At 46.6% G+C, this 23958-nt stretch overlaps 2 protein-coding genes and 1 long non-coding RNA gene across 3 annotated transcripts in view; 2 read left to right on the top strand and 1 right to left on the bottom strand.

The window, feature by feature from the left end:
- The window catches only part of LOC308585230, a 133449-nt gene that overhangs the window by 5501 nt on the left and 103990 nt on the right, over positions 1 to 23958 (bottom strand). The window lies entirely within an intron of this gene.
- Positions 7816 to 9465, top strand: LOC308585130 (somatostatin-like). Its single transcript, XM_081190720.1, has 2 exons — positions 7816 to 8143; positions 8992 to 9465. Exons 1-2 carry the CDS (start codon positions 8003 to 8005, stop codon positions 9202 to 9204), a joined length of 354 nt encoding a protein of 117 aa, XP_081046846.1. The 5' UTR covers positions 7816 to 8002; the 3' UTR covers positions 9205 to 9465.
- On the top strand, positions 16848 to 22942 carry LOC308585131 (somatostatin). Its single transcript, XM_081190721.1, has 2 exons — positions 16848 to 17175; positions 22407 to 22942. The coding sequence occupies exons 1-2, from the start codon at positions 17035 to 17037 to the stop codon at positions 22617 to 22619; spliced, it is 354 nt and encodes a 117-aa protein (XP_081046847.1). The 5' UTR covers positions 16848 to 17034; the 3' UTR covers positions 22620 to 22942.

The following is a 23958-nucleotide window of genomic DNA, read 5'->3' as shown; positions in this document are numbered from 1 at the left end:
ATAGTGTGATACCTTTGTATGTATTTAAACGGCCTTGAAATAATTCCATGCTTGACTTCTCTTTTCTACTGAAGGCCTACATCTCCATAATTTTAGCTGTATCCAGTAAGTTATGCATAATAGAAAAAGGCTTTAAAAGAAGCGCCACCTGATATATTGACGGTCTTCAATTGTAGCAGCATCGTAGTGTCAGCCCTTTATGAAATCTCTCTGTTAGCACCATCCGGAGTTTCCTGGACACTCTCTAACTCCCACAATGCTTTGGTTCAGGATAACTGGTTTATGAATCAGGACGAATATGATATTGATCCAACCATGTCTATTTCATTTCCTGTATTCGCAATTCATTATCCAGCTAGGCATTTAAGAGTGCGTGGCATGAACTGAGCGAGGCAAAAATACTCCTTGCTTAATAAAGATCCTTTGTTTTAGGGCCATATGCCCTGAGCTGATTTCACATGCAATTTGGCTAATCATAAGACCCGCCAGCTTCCAATTGCTTAATGAAAGATGCAAATTGGAATAGATCCTTAGGCAAATATTAGCGCATGGGCATATGGCAGTATTGGATGGGTATTGACATTTCTGGGAAAACAGAACTCTTGGATCGATGAATAATAATGTGCAACTGAAAGCAAGCAGCCTAAGAAAGGAGAAAATTATAAGTCTTGATAATATATGTATTCGAGAGCAATGGCTTTAAGAAATGTCATTTGCAGCTTGAAACCCAGCACAGATAAGCCACCATGTTCTTGTTGTTTAGTGGTGTCCGCCTCTTCGTGACCCCCTGGACCAGAGCACGCCAGGCCCTCTTGTCTTCCACTGCGTCCCGCAGTTTGGTCAAACTCATGCTGGTAGCTTCGAGAACACTGTCCAACCATCTCGTCCTCTGTCGTCCCCTTCTCCTTGTGCCCTCCATCTTTCCCAACATCAGGGTCTTTTCCAGGGAGAATTCTCCTGAGTTGGCCAAAGTCTTGGAGCCTCAGCTTCAGGATCTGTCCTTCCAGTGAGCACTCAGGGCTGATTTCCTTCAGAATGGATAGGTTTGATCTTCTTGCAGTCCATGGGACTCTCAAGAGTCTCCTCCAGCACCAGAATTCAAAACCATCCATTCTTCGGCGATCAGCCTTCTTTATGGTCCAGCTCTCACTTCCATACATCACTACTGGGAAAACCAGAGCTTTAACTATACGGACCTTTGTTGGCAAGGTTGGCAAGCCACCATACTTTAGGTTTAAACCAGTTGAAGATATGGGATACATGGATCCACAGGGTTTTCTTCCAAGTAGATTCATTTAGGATAGATTCATTTAGAGAAACAAGGATGATATGTTTTTGGATAATATGTCTTGTTATAATTTTGAATAGTTTTTTTTTTAAAGAAGATTCAAGCCAGATAGAAGAAAGCTTTCCTCTGTCCACTTTCTCAAACCATGAATGATTTTATTTACTTCTATCATGTCACTCATTTCACTCAATTTTCCTCCTTAAACTAAGACACCCCCCCATATTACAATCTTTCTTCAATGGGGTGTTGCTCCATTCCCTTGAACATTTTGGTTGCCCCTTTCTGAACCTTCTCAGGCTCTGCAATGCCCATTGTGAGAAGATGCAGCCTAGTTCTAAGGTGATATAGAATACTAGAATCACAGAATTGGAAGGGACCCCGAGGATTATCTAGTCCAACCCCCAGCAGTGCAGCTGCCTGGTACGGCGATCGAACCTGCAACCTTGGTGTTATTTGCTGCTAAGATCATGGCCACTGGTCCCATCACCTCCTGGCAAATAGAAGGGGAAGAAATGGAGGCAGTGAGAGATTTTACTTTCTTGGGCTCTATGATCACTGCAGATGGTGACAGCAGTCACAAAATTAAAAGACGCCTGATCCTTGGGAGAAAAGCAATGACAAACCTGGACAGCATCTTAAAAAGCAGAGACATCACCTTGCCAACAAAGGTCCGTATAGTTAAAGCTCTGGTTTTCCCAGTAGTGATGTATGGAACTGAGAGCTGGACCATCAAGAAGGCTGATCACCGAAGAATTGATGCTTTTGAATTATGGTGCTGGAGGAGACTCTTGAGAGTCCCATGGACTGCAAGAAGATCAAACCTCTCCATTCTGAAGGAAATCAGCCCTGAGTGCTCACTGGAAGGACAGATCCTGAAGCTGAGACTCCAAGTCTTTGGCCACCTCATGAGAAGAGAAGACTCCCTGGAAATGACCCTGATGTTGGAAAAGATGGAGGGCACAAGGAGAAGGGGACGATGGAGGACGAGATGGTTGGACAGTGTTCTGGAAGCTACCAGCATGAGTCTGACCAAACTGCGGAAGGCAGTGGAAGACAGGAGTGCCTGGCGTGCTCTGGTCCATGAGGTCACAAAGAGTCGGACACAACTAAATGACTAAACAACAACAAAAAGCAGGGGCATGGCTATGAGACCAATGGAAGATATATTTGAAGAGACATTTTGTTCTATTTAGCTTTCTGCACAGCTAAATAGAGTTATGGAGGGGTTGGACTAGAAGACCTTTGAGGTCCTCGCAAGAAACTTCAAACACAAACTTCAAAGACATCTGAAGGCAGCCCTGCTTAGGGAAGTTTTTAATATTTAATGCTGTATTGTCTATAACACTCAATTGGGAGCCACCCAGAGTGGCTGGGGAAACTCAGCCAGATGGGCGGGATATAAATTATTATTATTATTATTATTATTATTATTATTATTATTATTATTATTATTATTATTTCCAACTCTATAGTTCTATGATTCTCTTGCTCTCTTATCCTAAACATGTTTGTTCACAAATTGTATCACATGCCAAGTAACACGCTTAGAAAATGATGGTGGCTTGGGGTTGCAGTCCTAGACAGACTTGTCTGAGAGTAAGCGCTACTGAACTCAATAGCATCTTCCTAGTGGCTGAAGAGACCCAGCCAGATAGGCGGGGTATGTATAAACAAACAAACAAACAAACAAACAACTCACTCTGTGTAAGCATGCATAGGATTGTGCTATCAGTATGTTGTGGCTTCAGTACCTCCTTCAAGCATCCATGTTACAGATTCATGATGATTTGTGCCCTGGTGTTACACGGAGCAGTTACACGCAGTCCTGCTTTTGAGACCTTTTGCACCTAGAAACCTTTTGGGGTGGACGATCTCTTTCCTTTCCGACTGGAGCATGCCCCAGAGCTTCCTGCCGAAACCCTTTAACTTTTTTATCCTACAAACGATCACAGGGTTTTGGGGTTTTTTTGGGTCCCGCTTTTGTTGCGGGTATAGCACCAAGAGCGCCCCCTGCGGACAGCAGTCGTGCGAGGACTCCCGAGGGAGCATTGCGGGAGGTCTAACATTGACGTGTGGTTGGTCCGCGCCTCTGGAAGCACAGAACCGTAAGTTGGAAGAGACCCCAAGGGTCATCTAGTCCAACCCCCGCAATGCATGACGGGTTGCAGAATATCCCCGAGGGAAAGCCACCGGACTGGAGGGGCCCTGGACGCAGCCCCTTCAAAGGGAGAAAAAGAACACAGCTGCTCCTTCCAGGCACCTTAAAATAATCACCCGGGGACGAATATGCCAGAATTTTCCTTTGAGCAAAGTAAAAAGTCCGGTGCCTGCGGTGTGCATCCGTTTGAATCCGGAGGGAAATTATCCTGTGTTGTTGTTTTTTTAATTTTAATTTTAATTTTTTTGCAACGGAATCTGTTTTTTGTGCCGCTTTAGGTTGCGATCCTCCTACTCAGGGAAGGACACGTGGATTTCGAGGCGGGCGGGTTACTTTCGAATAAGTGGCTGAGATCTAGGACAAATCGACTAAAAAGATGAGAGGAGAAGAAAAGCAAACAAACAGCGCAAGTAATTTAGAATGTCGTTTCCGACATAAAATACAGGGTTTGGAGTCTGGCACTAGACAAAATAGACAAAGGTGGAACGTAAACAGCTGAGGGTCAATAATATTAACAATAGCAATAAAATCCCATAAATGTGAACCCCGGCGCCTGTGATTTATGACCGTTTCTCCTCCTTGGGGGCGCGGGGGAGGATTTTCCAGTTTTAACTTTCCTCTTGCTGAAACGATCCATCTGTTTTCTCCAGAGTAATCCCCTTCGAATGGCCACCTGGCGGACGGAGGCTGGAAATGCTCAGATTGCTTCTTCTTTCTTCTTCTTTGGCGATCCCTCTTTGCCAAGTAAGATTGTCTTCCACAAACACGGTTTTAACAATGAGTCCGTAAGTGACTGTGGAGGCCGATTCTGGATCCACACGTCCTTCCATGGTGGGTTTCTGGGCGGGAGTTGATCACGGTGTGGATTTGCCAAGCGTGCCTTCCTTTTAGCACGTTTCTCCCTTTTATCCTGAGTTCAAGCATCTTCAAAGCCCATGGCACCTTTGGTAAAGGCTGTTCTCCAACTGGAGCACTCGCAGGCAAGTGTTTCCCAGTTGTCGGTGTTTATACTACATTTTTAAAGATTTGCCTTGAGACAGTCTTTAAACCTCTTTTGTTGACCACCAGCATTACGCTTTCCATTTTTAAGTTCGGAATAGAGTAGTTGCTTTGGAAGACGATGATCAGGCACAACTTGACCAGTCCAACGAAGTTGATATTGAAGAATCATTGCTTCAACACTGGTGATCTTTGCTTCTTCCAGTACACTAATATTAGTTCACCTGTCTTCCCAAGTGGTGTGTAAAATTTATCAGAGGCACCGTTGATGGAATCTTTCCAGGAGTTGGAGATGGCGTTTATAAGTGATCCATGTTTCACAGGCATACAGTTAGGTTGGAAGTACAATAGCTTTGTAAACAAGCATTTAGGTTTCCCTGCTAATGTACCGGTCCTCAAACACTCTGCCCTTCAATCAGGAGAAAGCCGCACTCGCAGAGCTCAGGCGATGCTGGATTTTGGCATCAGTGTTGGCCCTTGTGGAAAGATAACTGCTTAGGTAGGAGAAGTGATCGACATTTTCCAACGTTACACCATTGAGTTGGATTTGTGGCGCTGCAGAGGGGTTATTTTGTACTTGTTGGTGCAGCACTTTGGTTTTTTGGATGTTGAGTGATAGGCCAAGCTTTTCGTAAGCTTCTGCAAAGATATTTAGGATGGTTTGGAGGTCATCCTCTCAGTGGCGTAGCGTGGGTTGTCAGCACCCGGGGCAAGGCAAGTAATTTGCGCCCCCTAACCCGTGCATTTGTGCCCCCTAACCCTAACCCCCAGATGTTGCGCCCGGCCAGCCCCCCCTGCACCCCCACGCTACGCCACTGCATCCTCTGAGCGTGCGCACACTACGTTGTCATCAGCATGCTGAAGCTCTATGGCGGAAGATACGGTAACCTTCCTCTTTGCTTTCAGCCTGCTCAGATTGAAGAGCTTTCCATCTGTTGCTTACTTAGAGAGTAGGACGGTTGAAGACTGAGCTGTGTGGAATTTTCTTCTGAGTAAGCGAGCATAAGGGACGGGCACTGCAGTGGATCGGGGCCTCAGCAAGCCAAAACTTTATAAGGACAGGCAGGGAGTTGTGAACAGTGGGGTGGCTTTTAATATTCTGGAGAAGACAGGTGAATTGATCCGCGACCCCCGCCCCTTAGCCAGTTCCTTATCGATTCAAGAAAAGAGAGGGATCGATGGAGAGGATCGATTAGGGGGGGGGGGCTCCGACGAGATTACTTTTTTTTTATAACCGATCTGCGCGATCCAACTAAAGTCCCAGTTATGTGAGTTGACGTATTGCTGTGTCCATGGCTGCATTTTACTCGGGAGTAATTCTCCCCTCTCCCAACTCCCAAGTAAGCGTATATGGGACTGCAGGGTACGCGACCCTAAGCAACTTGGGTATGTAGCCCTACCACAGAGGCATGTTTACTCAGAGGTAAGGCTCACTCCCACGTAAGTGGGCTTCTGGCACTGCAGCCTCAATATTTGGGAATAACAATATAGCAAAGCCATCATGTCTAGTAGCCATCGATAGCCCTCTCCTCTTCAATGAATTTAGTTGATCCTCTTTTATAGCCATCCAGTCTCCTGCGGCAGCGAGTTCCGTAGTTTGATTTTGCACCGCAAGGAGAACACTTCCTTTTATCCGCCCGAATCTCCCAACATTCAGCTCCCGTGGGTGTCCTTGAGGTCTAGTGTCTTGTATAATCTAGTATATTCTTTGAGAGCAGGGATTCCACACGCTCAGCGTGCCTTGAATGTGCTTAGTTTCCCAGCTGGCTTCAGAGAACGCAGGGGCGCCCCTTATTCCGGTTTAGTTGACGGAGTGAAAGGGACGAAAACGCGGCAGTAGATCTGCTACACCCCTCCACGCCCCTTTAAAGCCATAGCTTAGTGAACAGGACACCTGCTTGGCGTGCAGAAGGTCCCAGGTTAAATCCTTGGCTGCATCTCTGTGTAAAGCTGGGAATACCACCACCGCCGCCCGCAAGAAGTTCTCGCTTGGTTGGGCCTCAAATCGCCAACTAGACTCCCCAAGTCTCAAGTCCTAAGCAAGTTCAGAGCAGTGGCGTAGCGTGGGGGGTGCAGGGGGGGCCGGCCGCACCGGGCGCAACATCTGGGGGTTAGGGGGCAAAAATTACTTGCCTTGCCCCGGGTGCTGACAACCCACGCTACGCCACTGGTTCAGAGAGGTGGATCCGAATGAAGCCGACCAGCTTTCCTTTGGGTTGTCTCAGGACAGATAAAAGGAAACTGTTCTGGACGCAGCGCAGTTAAACTGTGGAACTCCTTCCCGCAGGAGGCAGAGATGGCCACCAGTCTGGATGGCTTGAAAAGACGATTAGACAAATTGATGGAAGAGGAGGAGGAGAGGGCTATAGGTGGCTCCTAGCCAGGATTGCACTTGCCTCCACAGTCAGAGGCACCAAAGCCACAGGAGGAGAGAGTTGCTGTAGTACTCGGATCCTGTTTCCCACAAGAGGCATTTGGTTGGCCACTGTGGGAACAGGATGCAGGACTAGATGGGTCCCTGGCCTGATCCAGCAAGTTCTTCTTAGGCTCTTATGGCTATGATTGCAAGGAGGCGGCCTGGCACACACTCAGACCACAGGCGTTAATCCGGAGTTAAGAGAGGGCTCGTGTACCCACGGGGTTAGAAGAGAAGCCGATTGTGCCCGAGGTTACAAGGGAAATTGGATCTATCCGGAGGAGAGGGCCCAATCCGGCGGTAAATTCTGCGGCTCCACCTTCGTTTCAGTGGATCTTGCGCAGTAGAACTTCCCTCCGGATTGGCCCCCAAATCTCCGCCTAGACGCCTCAAGGCTTCAGTCCTGAGCAAATTCGGAGAAGCGGATCCGAATGAATCCGACCAGACTTCCATTCGGCTGCGTGAAAAACGAAGCAGCGCGCCTGGAGGTTTTGATGAGCGGGTGTCTAGTCAGTTTCCTGGCTCCACGTCTGTCATTTCCACCCTCTCTGGAAGGAGCAAGCTCCTGCCCTTTGCAGCTTCCCCGTTGGGAAGGAAGGAGGGATTCGCAAACGCCCCCCCTGTTCACCCTGCCCTCCATCCAACGCCCACTCCTCCAGGCTAAAGATCTCCCCTGTGCTTTCGGACTTGCGAGCGCGCATCTTTGCGGCCACGGAAGACATTTGGGGTTGCGCGTGTGTGTGTGCGCGCGCGCGTGTTGCGTGTTGCGTGTCCTGTGGGAGCAAGCGTCGCCATGCCTCCTCCTCCTCTTCTTTTAGCCCCCTCACTTGGGGGGTACCAGATCCGCGCGCTTAATGGGGCGTCAAAAAGCGCCGGGCTCCTTTTTGCGGGGAGGGGGAGATGTTACACCCGTTCCTTGACGTCAGCAAAAGGCATTATAAAAGGGGGGCGTCGGTAGAGATCCCAGAAGCCACGATCTCTCCCCGTGAGCTTAGCAGCGATCCCAAGGAGCGGAGACGTCGCAGCATCAGCAGCGCCACTCCACCGTCTCGCCCCGTCCCGTCGGGCTCTCCTGCGCTCTTCGCCTCCTGTCTCCGCTCGCTTTCCCCGGGAAAGAGCTGCTCTCTCAGACTTCGCCAGCATGCTGACCTGCCGCCTCCAGTGCGCCCTCGCCCTGCTCGTCTCGGTCGCCCTGGCGCTGAGCACCGTGGCCGCCGCCCCCTCGGACCCGAGGCTCCGGCAATTCCTGCAGAAGTCGCTGGCCGCAGCGGCGGGGAAACAGGTAAGGGACCCAGGAGTCCGAGGGAGGGTGGAGGGAGAGAAGGGCGTGGGGAGCAGAGCTAGAAGGAAACCGGAGCGTCTCTGAGCAGGTGCAGAATCCCTTTTCCTTATCACTACTTCGAAGCAGTAGTAGCTGCTGGATCAGACCCTAGACCTGCTTCCCCTTAATGCAGAGGTAGACTGCCGCTGTCCATAGAGGTTCCACTCCTCAGTTCTATAAAGAGCTAATACGAACAGCAGAAGATATCCCAAATGGGTGTTTGGCAAGAGGTTATTTTATTTTATTCATTTAATAAGATTTTCCGCAACGACAAACGAAAGTGTAAACCATAAAGCACCTGAGCCCGGGAGGACAAAAGGACAAAGATATAGTGCATTCATTTATTTTATAAAACCTCAAAGCAGTTTACAAAGAGAATAAAGCAATAAAATTATTGGTCAAATCAGTCAAAACAACTCTAAGATATTCAAAAGGTAAAACTGGCAATGAAATGAACTAAAAACAGACTGAAAAGCATTAGCTGTCTAAATATCTAGGTAGGTTTGTCCAGACAAAAAACTACTGATTTCTCACCAATGCGGAATGCGCATTATGTGGCACCTGTAATGGTGCCAGCTGCAAAGAAGCAATCAAGTATTGACTCATGTGAAGCTTCCCTTTACCAATAACAAACAAACAAAATAAAGGTATTCTCCACCTCTGAGTCCCATCGTTATTGAGAATAGAGCTTCTGTGAAATCTGGTATGAGCCAGACATTTGCACCTACTGGTGGCCCTGAGATGCAAGGAATCATGCCATATAGAAAGATATATACTGAGCTCAGTCTCTCTCTCTCTCTTCCTCAAAGGAATTGGCCAAGTATTTCCTGGCAGAATTGCTCTCAGAACAAAGCCAGATGGACAACGAGGCCCTGGAATCAGATGATTTGTCCCGTGGAGGCGAGCAGGATGAGGTGAGGCTGGAGCTGGAGAGATCGGCCAACTTGAACCCAGCTCTGGCACCCAGAGAACGCAAAGCTGGTTGCAATTACTTCTTCTGGAAGACATTCACAGCCTGTTAGCTCGGGAAACCTCTTCCTTTCCCCCTGTCTCCACCTCAAGCCTCTCCTTTCTTTCCCAGTCCCTTCATGCCAGGAGCTGAAGACTGTATTGTATAAAATTCATTGTTAAGGTGATATGAAAAGGAAAAAAACCACACCTCGCTTTGATTTTGAAGTTGTTTTAATAAAACATTCAGTTTCAATTGTACACAATTTCCTTGGCATTTGTGATTTTTGACTATTTCTTCATGACACACTGACCCCCACCCCATCTCACACTGCACATCACTCTTGTGGGGATGTTCAGGGAGGGAGGAGAGGATATATTGTTAAATAATATCCTTCCTAACTTATGTTAGCAAGTCCCTTTACTTAGCAGAGTGCATCCCCCTTTCTAATACACAGGGTTAACTTGTTGCAGGCTCGTTTGAGCATCTCAATATAAAATTCCTGGTAAAATCCCTTCTTGTCCCTTTAAAAAAAATTAGACATGACAATCTTGTGTTAAAAGTATACATGTAGTTTACTCACATTCATTCAGTTCACAGTTGGATCCCTGAAGGCAGACTTAGGTTACTAAAGTATATATATATGTGGAACTATCCTATAAGGGAGTTAGTCCCAAGTGACTGCAGAAAGGCAGTCACTTCTGCTCACACGTTGAAAGCAATATGGAGAAGAGGAGAAACAGAAAGAGGAGGGGGGCTGTGTGCCTTTTGGTTTTGTTAACTGCACAGGTAAGGTCACGCCCACGTCTAGCCACATGCAAAGGAAGTTTTGTCCCAGCCCAGGAGGAAACAGGAAGTTAGACTCTTGGCTGGTACAAAGCATCCCGCTTCATGCCCACTCTAGGAATGTTGTACTTGACTGCTATGTGTTTCACATCCCACAGCTCTGATGTGCCCTTTAAAATCCCTTCTTGCAATAAAGTTCCTGCTTCAAAGTGTCATGGTTATAAATTTTCTTTCTGTCCTTCTGTAGAGTTCAGGTTAAAAAGCAATGTCATGATGGAGACTTCTAAAACCATCCTTCACTCTGGTCATCTTGAGTTTCTCTGGTTTAGGAGGATTGAGTCCAGTGCAGGCTCTTCAATTTAATATTTGTTTAACTGGAGATGTCAGAAGGTTTTTTACAGGCCAAGGACATCCTTGAACCCAGCACACTAACTGATGTTGGCCCTCATGCTTAAGACGTGTGTCTGCAAAAATAAATAAATAAATTAGAAGGAACTTCCAGAATGGTTAGACACGTACCTTTTTCACAGATAAGACATTATGGCAGAGAAATAAACTGACTACACAAATGTTTTAAAGTATATTGGCTCTCGCCTTAAGATATTAAAATTTGCCCTGGTGAGAAGCAGAAAAGTCAGCTATCAGTAGCTGTTAGAAAAGAGAGAGACACCAATGTGATGAAACCCCTTTCTAGCTCAGCCTTCCATAACTCAGCGCCTTCCAGATGTTTTGGACTATGCATCCCATAATTGTTAGCCACATTTTGCCAGATTGACCAGGCTTAATGGTGTGGGAATGTTCAGGGAGGTAGGAGAGGATATATTGTTTAATTATATCCTTTCCAACTTGTGTTAACAAGTTCTACAATTTAGCAGAGTAACATTCCCCCCTTTTAAAACTTGCACAGCGGATAGGTTTGCCAGGCTTGTATAAGCCTCTAAAATAAGCTTCCTGGTAATTTCACCTTTAGTCCCTCATAAAAAGAATAGACATGACACAGTCTTGTAGAAAAGTATATAAAAGAGTTTACTCACATTCTGTTCACAAATGAATCCCAGAAGGCAGACTTAAGTTACAAAATATATACACCTGGAATCTATCCCATAAAGAGATAGTTCCTTTGTCCTCTCTTGGCTGCAAGCCAAGAGAGCATCTCAGACTAAGCAGATGTCGCTTCTTCAAGGAATGGAGTCAGAGAGAAATGGCTGCCTCCACTGAGGTACCGTATTTTTCACTCTATAAGACGCAGCAGACCACAAGACGCACCTAGTTTTTGGAGGAGGAAACAAGAAAAAAATATTCTGAATATCAGAAGCCAGAACAGCAAGAGGGATCGCTGCACAGTGAAAGCAGCAATCCCTCTTGCTGTTTTGGCTTCTGGGATAGCTGTGCAGCCTGCATTCGCTCCATAAGACGCACACACATTTCCCCTTACTTTTTAGGAGGAGGGGAAAAGTGAGTCTTATAGAGCAAAAAATATGGTATTTTGTTACCTACACAGGTGAGGCCACACCCACCTCTGGTCACATGCAGAGGAAGTCTGTCCCAGTCCAGGAGGAAACAGGAAGTTCTGACTGGCTGGTCCAGACATTCCCTTTTATGTCCACTCTAGGAATGTTGTACTTGACTGCTCTGTGTTTCACATCCCATAGATGGGAGTCCTAGTCCAAGAGATCTGGGTTGGGGAAGACTGTTTACATTATCTGCTAAGGTGTGGTTTGGTATTTAAATACGTTGCTCTGAATATCTTTCATAAGAAAACTTGTTGGATCAGGCCGATTGTCCATCTGTTCCAGCATTTGCCAAACACATTCTGCAATAATCAATCATCTCTCATGCAAATTATCATAGTAGTTAATGACAATCATATATACCAGCAGAGGATGTAACCCAATGTCCAGTACAGTGGTACGTCGGGTTAAGAACTTAATTCATTCTGGAGGTCCATTCTTAACCTGAAACTGTTCTTAACCTGAAGCACCACTTTAGCTAATGGGGCCTCCCGCTGCTGCCACACCGCTGCTGCACGATTTCTGTTCTCATCCTGAAGCAAAGTTCTTAACCCGAGATAGTATTTCTGGGTTAGCGGAGTCTGTAACCTGAAGCGTATGTAACCTGAAGTGTATGTAACCCGAGGCACTACTGTACTGTATTGAAAATATCATTCCCGCATGTTGTGTTCTGGACTGGCCCAGAGTTGCCTGGTAGCCAGAGCAGCTGCTTGCATTGCAGAAAGTCCCAAGTATCTCCCTTCAACACATTCACAAAAACATGGCTCTCAAGTGACAAGGAATGGAAAAGACCCTTGTCTCCCTTGGATCGTACAAAGCTCCTGCCAACTAGAGCTGGAAATCTGCAGCAATGGGCTGATCCATTAAGAGGCAGCCTCATGTCTTCACCATCAAATAATTTTTCCCTAATTAAAAGCAATAAAAGATGCTCCCTTTATAATGGACATCCTTATAATGGACAGCAACTTCTTCTCCTTCTCCTTAAGGTCTTAAGAACATAAAAAGATCCTGCCAGATAAGGCAATGGCCTCTCTAGTATCTGTGGGAATGTTCAGGGAGGCAGGAGAGGATATATTGTTTATCAATATCCTTCCTAACTTGCGCTAGCAAGTTCCTTAACTTAGCAGAGTTTCACATTCCCCTTTTAAATGCACAGCATATAGCTGGTTGCAGGCTTGTGTAAGCCTCTCACTATTATATACAATTCTCATCTTTATTTATTGCATTAGCCGTGTGGCCATAGCATAATATACATTGAGATAACAACATAAAATAGGGGTGGGGAGGTAAAGGTAGATATCGTCCTGGGCGATTACTTTAACAAACAAAACAAAACAAAAAAAACTGTTGAGGCTGGAGGAGGACCGTTAAAGGGTCCTTCAGCTCCTCAGATATGTCCTAGTTCGATTGTCCTTGTACAATAAGGCTACTTGGGACTTCGTTCAGTTGTGCGGCGTATTGACTGCAGCTGTGGTGTTAAAGAAGACGTTGGTGCCGCTTTCCTCTTCATCACACTAAGCAGGAAGTTTGCTGTCATCTCGGTAATCCAACAATCAGAATCCTGCAGAAAGAGGGACACTATCCAAGGCTGGATTGGGAGATGAAGCTTATTCACTAGGGGGGTTAAAAACCGAGATCTTTCATCTGTCCAGTTGGGACAGAAGAGCATTACATGGTCCATAGTCTCCAGGGCCGTGTCATTACAAGAGCATGTTCTATTTGCAATGGGAACTCTGGAATAACGACCCGACAGAACTGCTGTAGGAAAACAGTTGAGACGGGCACAGGTAAAGGCCCTACGCTTAGCCTCCGAAGAAATTGTGAAGCAGTATAGAGGGATCCCTTCAGGGGGTGGAATAGCTAGGGCTAGGCCTGAACACGGTCCTCTTGCATAGGAAGCTGTGTTAGAAAAATCAAGTTGCTGTAGTTTCTTTTTAATTAGAGGTAGGGCCGCCGGGCTGATACACTCTAAGTTAAGGACAGTTTTACAGTTCAAATTGAGAAGAGAGCGGAATTTGAGGTTAATTGTAGTTTTCCAAGGAGAATTATGAATATCTCTTAGGATCAGATTGGAAAAACCACCTCTAATTCGAGCATCCGATGTTAGTAGGTGGAAGCTGTAGGAAATGGCTCGGCTCCATGCTCGTTTAACAATTGAGGACTGGGCGAACTCGAGTCGTAGGGCTGCACCTGAGACACATCTCGGGACGCCGGAAAGAGATCTCAGAAACATATGAAGTGGGCGATCCAAGTTACCTGATATATACAATTCAGTATTGAATTTTATATTCCTGGTAAGTTCCTTTTTATCCCTCTTAGAAGAATAAACACACAACAATATTGGGGATAGTATATAAAAGACTTTTACTCACACCTTCAGTTCGCAGTTGGATCCCTGATGGCAGACTTAGTTACAAAGTATATACATGTGGATCTATCCCATATGGGGATAATCTCAGTGTCCTCTGTTGGCTGGAAGCCAACAGAGAATCTCTTGCTAAAGAGCTGCTCCAGTGATGAAGTAAGACAAAGAGAGGCAGTGTGCAGCGTGCCTTGTCCTTTTGTGTGACCTAGGAAGGTAAGGTCATGCCCACCTCTAGTCACATGCAAAGGAAAGATGCTCCAGCCCAGGAGGAAACAGGAAGTTTTCGACTGGCTGGACCAAAGATTCCCCCGCATGTCCACTCTAGGAAAACAAGGAATGTTGTACTTGACTGCTACTTATGTATCACATCCCACAGTATCCTGTTCTCACAGTGGCCAAACAGATGCTCTGATGGGAAACTCACAAGCAGGACCTGACCATAAGAGACCTCTCTCCTCCTGTGATTTCCAGCAACTGGTATTCAGAGGCAGAGTATAGACATCCTGACTAGTCGCCATTGATAGTGTTCTCCTCCTCCATGAATTTGTCTAATCCTCTTTTAAATTCTTCTAGGTTGGTGGCCCTCACTGCCTCCTGCAAGTTCCAAAGTTTAACTACTCATGACAAGAGCATAGCTGTCAAGTGTCCCTTATTTGAAGGGACAGTCCCTTATTCCAGTGCCATGTCCCACTGCTGTCTCTTATTGATAGATGTCCCTTAAATGTCCCTTAAATGATGTCCCTTAAATTTCAAAGGAAGCAGCTCCTCTCCCTCCCTCCCTGCTGGCCAGGGAGGAGGGAGGCTCCAACTGTGTTGCTTGGCTGTGTTGCTCACCCAATAAGAAGTCTAAGAACGACTGGGGGTGGAGCTTGCATGCCTTGTGTGTGGCTAGTTAATGCAAGCTTAGTGGGTTTTGAATGCTGGACGCCATTTTGTTGCACGTGCTGCTGCAAACTTTGCAGTGCAAGGCCAGGCCGGGGAGCCATCTTAAGTTGAGGCTGCATAGGCCTTGTGGTGCATGTGATTCAGATTCTATTCAGTTGAACCTCTGGTTACAAAGTTGGTTGGACAGTGTTCTCGAAGCTACCAGCATGAGTTTGACCAGACTGCAGGAGGACAGGAAGACTGGAGTGCCTGGAACAGGTGAGGCTGCAGGTCCCTTATTTTCAAGGCTGCTGGTGCCTTATTTTCAAATCTGTAAGTTGACAGCTATGGACAAGAGACCAAAAAAAAAAAAGGTCTCAAAGTGACTAAAAGCATTCAAAGAGCCTAAGTATAAATGAATGGCTACATTAAATATCTCATAAACAGTCACAGAGAAACCCTTTGGCAGAAACACCACCTCAGTGGCAGCTGTTTTTTTGTGGTTCTGCACAAAAGTTCGCAATTTCCACACAGTCACACCTTGTTCTTTCAACTTGCTACCACAACATTAGAGCTAGAGAGAGTTTTGCGTGTCTCATTCCTTGTCCCGCAATGTCAAGGACACACACAGATGCTGGAAGGAGGCTAAAGATTTCATTAAATTCTCATGTTAAGGATTTCTATTGATTCTGAAGAACAGTAGTAGGGTTTGGCAGCAAGGAAGACCTTCAGCTGAGCTATGTGGTGTGCCCTCCATGCACTTTCAGGGGAAACCACATTAGTGCTTGTGAACCAAACATCACCGTAATATGTCAAAGTCTTCCAGGAAAGAACAGTAGACTTTGGCTCCTGGGTCTAGGACAGTTCATTTCATGCCAAGTGCTCCCCATTCCCCAGGAGAAGGGTCATAGCTCAGTGGCAGAAGATCTTAGGTTCAATCCCTGCCCTCTCCAGGTTCCCAATGGGTGAGAATTTGTCTAATAATTCTTGGGAGCTGTTGCCAGTCAGTGTAGACAGCACTAGATGGGACCCATGGTCTAATGAGGCAGCTTCCCAAGTTCCTATTAAAATAGCCCATGGTTCAGAACCTTGAGGTCTGGAAACTTGCTTTATTTCAAAGTGAAGAGCTGTGGCTCAGTGGCAGAGAATGTGGTTTGAGGGAAGGAAATCTGCAAGATCTCTGCTGCAGTCACCACAACTGGAACGCCATATAAGGTTCTGGTCACCTGGCCTCAAAAAGGATCTTGTAGAACTGGGAAAGGAACAGGATGCTGGACTAGATGAGTCCCTGGCCTGATCCAGCAAGTTCTTGTTAAGCTCTTATGGCTATGATTGCAAGGAGGCGGCCTGGCACACACTCAGACCACAGGCGTTAATCCGGAGTTAAGAGAGGGCTCGTGTACCCACGGGGTTAGAAGAGAAGCCGATTGTGCCCGAGGTTACAAGGGAAATTGGATCTATCCGGAGGAGAGGGCCCAATCCGGCGGTAAATTCTGCGGCTCCACCTTCGTTTCAGTGGATCTTGCGCAGCGGAACTTCCCTCCGGATTGGCCCCCAAATCTCCGCCTAGACGCCTCAAGGCTTCAGTCCCGAGCAAATTCGGAGAAGCCGATCCGAATGAATCCGACCAGACTTCCATTCGGCTGCGTGAAAAACGAAGCAGCGCGCCTGGAGGTTTTGATGAGCGGGTCTCTCGTCAGTTTCCTGGCTCCACGTCTGTCATTTCCACCCTCTCTGGAAGGAGCAAGCTCCTGCCCTTTGCAGCTTCCCCGTTGGGAAGGAAGGAGGGATTCGCAAACGTCCCCCTGCTCACCCTCCCCTCCACCCGACGCCCACTCCTCCAGGCCAAAGATCTCCCCTGTACGTTCGGACCTGCGAGCGCGCCTGTGGGAACTTTGCGTACCGATTCTCCGTTAACAGGGCAGCTTTGCGGCCAGCGAAGAGATTTGGGGTTGCGTGTGTGTGTGCGCGTTGCGTGTCCTGTGGGAGCAAGCGTCGCCATGCCTCCTCCTCCTCCTCTTCTTTTATCCCTCCCTCTGCAGACACGTGCCAGCCCCCTCACTTGGGGGGTACCAGATCCGCGCGCTTAATGGGGCGTCAAAAAGCGCCGGGCTCCTTTTTGCGGGGAGGGGGAGTTGTTACACCCCCTATCTTGACGTCAGCAAAAGGCATTATAAAAGGGGGGCGTCGGTAGAGATCCCAGAAGCCACGATCTCCCCCCGTGAGCTTAGCAGCGATCCCAAGGAGCGGAGACGTCGCAGCATCAGCAGCGCCACTCCACCGTCTCGCCCCGTCCCGTCGGGCTCTCCTGCGCTCTTCGCCTCCTGTCTCCGCTCGCTTTCCCCGGGAAAGAGCTGCTCTCTCAGACTTCGCCAGCATGCTGACCTGCCGCCTCCAGTGCGCCCTCGCCCTGCTCGTCTCGGTCGCCCTGGCGCTGAGCACCGTGGCCGCCGCCCCCTCGGACCCGAGGCTCCGGCAATTCCTGCAGAAGTCGCTGGCCGCAGCGGCGGGGAAACAGGTAAGGGACCCAGGAGTCCGAGGGAGGGTGGAGGGAGAGAAGGGCGTGGGGAGCAGAGCTAGAAGGAAACCGGAGCGTCTCTGAGCAGGTGCAGAATCCCTTTTCCTTATCACTACTTCGAAGCAGTAGCAGCTGCTGGATCAGACCCTAGACCTGCTTCCCCTTAATGCAGAGGTAGACTGCTGCTGTCCATAGAGGTTCCACTCCTCAGTTCTATAAAGAGCTAATACGAACAGCAGAAGATACTGTATCTCAAACGGGTGTTTGGCAAGAGGTTATTTTATTTTATTCATTTAATAAATTTTTCCCTAGAAATGGTAAATTCGGATTAACTGGGTGGGGATACAGGTTGGCATTTTGATGAAGCCCACTGCGCCACGGAACTGCCGAGTTAAGTGTCACAGGTAGCACTGACCTCTCAGCAAAAAACGGGTTGGAAGCGCCCTTACATGCACTTACTGGGTGTAAATCTATTTGCACTCAATGGGGGGCTAGATGACCCAGCCCTTCCAGACCTTGTACTAGATGACCCCGACCTTCCAATTCTACAGTTCTATGATTATATGCGTAAGCTTGTGCTGTAGCGCAAGAAACATGCAAGTAGACAAAGGCTGTAAACGAACAGCGTGAACTTAAAAAAAATCAGTCATAAAGCCAGCCTCAGATGCAACCACACCACAACCGAAATCAATCCCGCTCGCTGATATAGACATCTGGGAGACATGACTGAGAGACGCAAATTCCAAAGGTCCTAGGACTTCCTCGACAGTTGGGGTGTGTCTTAGACTAAACTCTGATCAGAGGGAAGCCTGTAGCTCAGAGTCCAAGCACGCCATGCTCCGAGGTTTAATCCTTGGCCAAAGCTCAGTGACAGACCATCTGCTTTGCGTGCAGAACGTCCCAAACTCAATTCCCACTGTCAACCTCTCCAGCTGGGAGAGACTCCTGCTGGAAACCACAGAGAGCCACTGGTCAGGGTAGACAACAGTGGGCTAGTTGGCTCAGCAGGTTCTGACCCAGTATAAGGCAGGTTCCCAGGTTCCTTTTAAACCAGACCTTAATTCGGGAGCATGAGAACTGGAATGTGTTTTATTTTTCAGGGGAAGAGGTCAGTGGTAGAGTATCTGCTTTGCTTGCAGAAGGTTCCAGCTTCAGCCCCCAACATTCCCAGGTAGGGCTATGAATATCCTAGGCAGCTTCCTGCATTCATCCTCCCTGAAACCCTGGCGAGCTACTCCTGCCTGCCATTTGCTCCTCTCTCTCAGGCAGCCTTGCACTGGCCCGGAGCGCTGCAATTTCCCCACCCCACATTGTTGCCATCAATTTCAAAAGCACAAATAAACACATGCAACACTAGAGAGAAGCTTCCCCGGAATTTCCTAACAGCAGAAAGCATTTTTATGTTTTCATCCGGTCCTTTTATGTAATAGCGAACTGGCCAGGGCTAAGAGAGTTGTTTGGTGCGGAGCTCTCCGTAGTGCTGAAAAGAACATCACTCCAACAGCTCAGCCTGACCAAGGCTACTCAGAAGGAAGCCTTGCATCCTAGCGAGTGTGTTTACATGGCAGGCTTAAGAAAGTGAGCAGAGGGATGTTGCAGAGGGGAAAGGAAGTTGGCTTCAATGCCATGTAAGAGCACAGAGTTTCAGGGGCCAACTGTGTTGGCGAGCATAGGAACAAAGAAATCTGCCTCACACAGACTGTTGGTCCATCTTGCTCAGTATTATCCACAGCGATTGGCAGACCCTTTCCAGGGTTTCAGACAGGGGGTCTTCCCCAGCTACCCGGAGATATTTGGGTTTGAATCTGTGACCTTTTGCCGGCAAAGCATGCTCTCTACCACTGAGCCAAGCAAATGTTTGAGCTGCACAAAATGGCTCAATGCAATAGTGAGATGCGAATACAGTAGTACCTCGGGTTAAGAACTTAATTTGTTCTGTTTTTTAAAAAAATAAATATTTATTAAAGTTTCAGAAAAAGGAATTGCATTAAAGCAAAAACTACAAGAATAAAAGACAAAAATAAAAATACAAGAAAAATACAGAATAAGTACACAGATTAAAAAAAATAAAAATAAAAAATCAACCTTTCCATATCTTACATTCATATCCTTGTTTCCCTGACCTCCTCATACCTCCCTTTTTTGTATTCCAATTCAATTAATTAATTCAGCAATTTCTTTCCCTCCTTATTATCCTGATCTTTGATCTTAATATATTATAACATTAATTTTTTACCTATTTAAAAATCCAATTTTCCATATTCTTTTATATCATTACAGCTAGAAATTGCTTAACTTCATTCAAACATCATTCTAACATTCATTAATTTTGCAATACTTCTGTAAATAGTCTTTAAAAGAACTTAATTCGTTCTGGAGGTCCGTTCTTAACCTGAAACTGTTCTTAACCTGAGGTACCACTTTAGCTAATGGGGCCTCCCGCCACTGCTACACAATTTCTGTTCCCATCCTGAAGCAAAGTTCTTAACCCGAGGTACTATTTCTGGGTTAGCGGAATCTGTATCCTGAAGCATCTGTAACCTGAAGCGTCTGTAACCTGAGGTACCACTGTAACTCTTTTTAAAGGTGCTGGTCCAATAGCTGAAGAATCTTTTAAATTTTATCTGTCTTTTCCGCTGAAAATCTCCACCATCTTAAAGAGCTGGTTCATACATGCTGTGACCCACCATTCAGAGTGGATCCAGATTACTGCTTCCTTCCGCTTTTGTTAGATGCTGCCTTCTGCAATAGCTGCATCCATAGGAAGCCAGACCATTTGGTCCCTCTAGCCCAGTGTTCTCTACACTAAGTGGCAATGGTTCTGAGGCATGTTTCAGGTGGGGAGTTTCTTCCAGCCTCAAGTGGAGACAACGGGGATCAAACCTGGGACCTCCTGTGTGTCAAGCAGGTGCTGTACCATTGAGCTAGAGTCCTTCCATTTGGCAGTGGGTGCCAAAGGGACTGAGGAATGACAGGTGCTGGCACTGCCCTCCACCCGCAACCCATGAACATTTTCCTTTCAAAAAATGTGATGGCCTCAAGATCCACTACATGGTGAACCTCTCTAGACGATGGGCCTCCTGTTCAGGGTCAGTCCTACTGTGGGAGATGTGGAAAATCCAAACCAACCTCTTTTCCTTGATTCAATTATTGTACAGATCACAGCTCCGTCTGCAAATAATTGGGGGGGGCGATAGGAGAGGGTATGAGGTGAGATCTTCACATCTGCCTTGGTGGATCTGACGAAAGTTCACCTAGTCCAGCATTTGCCTGAAATTGCCAGCCAGAAGCTCCTGGAAAACTGAGAAGAAAATTACTTACTATTTCCAGCTGTTGTTTGTCCCCGCCCTCAAAGAAAACCTCACCTCTGGTACTGAGAGGCAAAATGTGTCTGTACATGGGGACGGCTTTAGCTATTTTCTTCAGCAACTGCTTCTGGAGCCGTCTTATATGATCTAATACTTATATGATCTCCTGCCCACCTAGCAGTTCGAAAGCACCCCTAAAGTGCAAGTAGATAAATAGGTACCGCTTTATAGCGGGAAGGTAACGGCGTTTCCGTGCGCTGCGCTGGTGCTGGCTTGCCAGAGCAGCTTCGTCACACTGGCCACGTGACCTGGAAGTGTCTTCGGACAGCGCTGGCTCCCGGCCTCTTAAGCGAGATGAGCACGCAACCCCAGAGTCGGACACGACTGGCCCGTACGGGCAGGGGTACCTTTACCTTTTACTTATATGATCTAATACAGATATGATACTGAAGTCGGACCATCTTGCTTAGCATGGTTGACACTGACTGGCAGTTGCTCCCCAGAGTGTAGGTGGGTTTTCTCCCAGCCCTATCTAGAGAAGTTTGAACCTGGATCCTCTGCATGCCAAACAGATGCTCTCTCATGGAGGTATGATCCTTCCCAATTAGGAACATGAGAAACTGTGTTATAACGAGTCATATCAGTGGTCCATCCAGCTCAGGAGATGGCAATAGCTCTCCAGGGGCCTTTCCAAGGATGGAGTGGGGAATCTCTGGACCTCAGAGCAAACATGGCCTGCCAGGCCCCTCCATCCACCCCTGGCCACACCCCCTCTTCCCAGACCACACCCCTCCCCAGCTTTGCTTTGTGTCCTCCTTGAACACTTTTGCCTCACTACAATGTCTCCTTGAACTTGCCTGCCTCAGTGGAGGTGTGTGGATAGGGGCATAGCCTACCATGCAAAGGTAAGATTCACACCTGTTGCTCCGCCCTATGTTGTCTTTGGCTCCACCCACTACTGGCATGTGACCACCAGAACATTTCCCATGAGGTCATGTGACCCTCGGGCTGTGAAAGATTCCCCACTGCCACTCTAGGTCCTCTTCAAGCTGTGCCTTTGTCTGAGATGAAACGAATGTAAATAGAAGGCATTGTCCAGGGATACAGAACCAATTTCTGCCCCAGTGGCTCATGTGGTCATCATCAAAAAAACTACTGACAAGAGCCTCTCTCTTGCCTGATATGCAATATTGGTTAATTGATTTTTTTTGTCCAAAAGCACAAACATAACAAAAAGAGAGAAAACAACAACAACAACAAACGAAAGTGTAAACCATAAAGCATCTCAGCCTGGGAGGACAAAAAGACAAAGATATAGTGCATTCATTTATTTTATAAAATTGATTGTAAAAGAAAACCTCAAAGCAGTTTACAAAGAGAATAAAGCAATAAAATTATCAGTCAGATCAGTTAAAACAACTCTTTAAGATATTCAAAAGGTTAAACTGCCAATGAAATAGACTTACACATGCATCAGCTATCTAAATATCTGGGTAGGTTTGTCCAGACAAAAATGTTTTTTTGCAGGTGGTGAAAAGAGTACAGTGCAGGTGCCTGTTAATAGGCAGGGAGTTCCAAAGTGTAGGTGCTGATTTCTCACAAATGCAGAATGAATATTACGTGGCACCTGTAACGGGGCCAGCCGCAAAGGAATAATCCAGTATTGACTCATGCGAAGATTCCCTTTTAACAACAAACAAAATGAAGGTATTCTCCACCTCTGAGTCCCATCGTTATTGAGAATAGAGGTTCTGTGAAATCTGGTATGAGCCAGAGATTTGCACATACTGGTGGCACTGAGATGCAAAGAATCATGCCATATAGCAAGATATAGGCTGAGCTCAGTCTCTCTCTCTCTCTCTCTCTCTCTCTCTCTCTCTCTCTCTCTCTCTCTCTCTCTCTCTCTCTCTCTCTCTCTCTCAGGAACTGGCCAAGTATTTCCTGGCAGAATTGCTCTCAGAACCAAGCCAGACAGACAACGAGGCCCTGGAATCAGATGATTTGTCCCATGGAGGCGAGCAGGATGAGGTGAGGCTGGAGCTGGAGAGATCGGCCAACTTGAACCCAGCTCTGGGACCCAGAGAGCGCAAAGCCGGTTGCAAGAACTTCTTCTGGAAGACCTTCACATCCTGTTAGCTCGGGAAACCTCTTCCTTTCCCCCTGTCTCCACCTCCAAACTCTCCTTTCTTTCCCAGTCCCTTCATGCCAGGAGCTGAAGACTGTATTGTATAAAATTCATTGTTAAGGTAACATGAAAAGGAAAAAAAAATACACACCTCACTTTGATTTTGAAGTTGTTTTAATAAAACATTCAGTTTCAATTGTACACAATTTCCTTGGCGTTTGTGATTTCTATTCCTTCATGACACACTGACCCCCACCCCCCACCCCACATTGCAAGTCACTCTGATGTGCCCTTTTAAATCCCTTCTTGCAATAAAGTTTATGCTTCAAAGTGTCATGGTTATAAATTTTCTTTCTGTCCTTCTGTAGAGTTCAGGTGAAAAAGCAATGTCATGATGGAGACTTCTAAAACCACCCTTCACTCTGGTCATCTCGAGTTTCTCTGGTTTAGGAGGATTGAGTCCAGTGCAGGCTCTTCAATTTAATATTTGTTTAACTGGAGATGTCAGAAGGTCTTTTACAGGCAAAGGACATCCTTGAACCCAGCACACTAACTGATGTTGGCCCTCATGCTTAAGACGTGCGCTTGCATATATATATATATATATATATATATATATATATATATATATATGAAGGAATTTCCAGAATGGTTAGACACATACCATTTTCACAGATAAGACATTTTGGCAGTGAAATAAACTGACCACACAAATGTTTTAAAGTATATTGGCTCTCGCCTTAAGATATTAAAATTTGTCCTGGTGAGAATCAGAAAAGTCAGCTATCAGTAGCTGTTAGAAAAGAGAGAGACACCACTGTGATGAAACTTTTCTAGCTCAGCCTTCCACAACTCAGTGCCTTCCAGATGTTTTGGACTACGCATCCCATAATTGTTAGCCACATTTGGCCATGTTGACCAGGCTTGATGGGAGTCCTAGTCCAAGAGATCTGGGTTGGGGAAGGCTGTTTACATTTTCTGCTAAGGTGTGGTTTGGTAATTAAATATGCTGTTCTGAATATCTTTCATAATAAAAGTTTGCTGAATCAGGCCAATGGCCCATCTCTCCCAGCTTTTGCCAAACATATTCTGCAAATGTTGGGAAAACAGTTCCCACCAGTCCTGGCCTGCACTGCCATAACTTTTGGGGAGTTCCACATTCTCTTGTTTTGTCAGTTTAAAACACGTTGCTTGTCCACAAGGATTGAATGCATTGGAGGAGATGTGGAGTATCATTAAGGGTTTCTTTTTATTTATTAACTGCTGTTAATAAATGTTAACTGCTGCCTCCCTTGCTTTGGGAGGAGTGGGGCTGAAGCTGAGCTGTATTGTGAAATCAGTGGACAAATG

The sequence above is a fragment of the Podarcis bocagei genome (genome assembly GCF_964188305.1).
Source record: "Podarcis bocagei genome assembly, chromosome: 4".
NCBI classification, from domain to species: Eukaryota; Metazoa; Chordata; class Lepidosauria; order Squamata; family Lacertidae; genus Podarcis; species Podarcis bocagei.
This window is presented reverse-complemented; position numbering and strand designations above follow the sequence as displayed.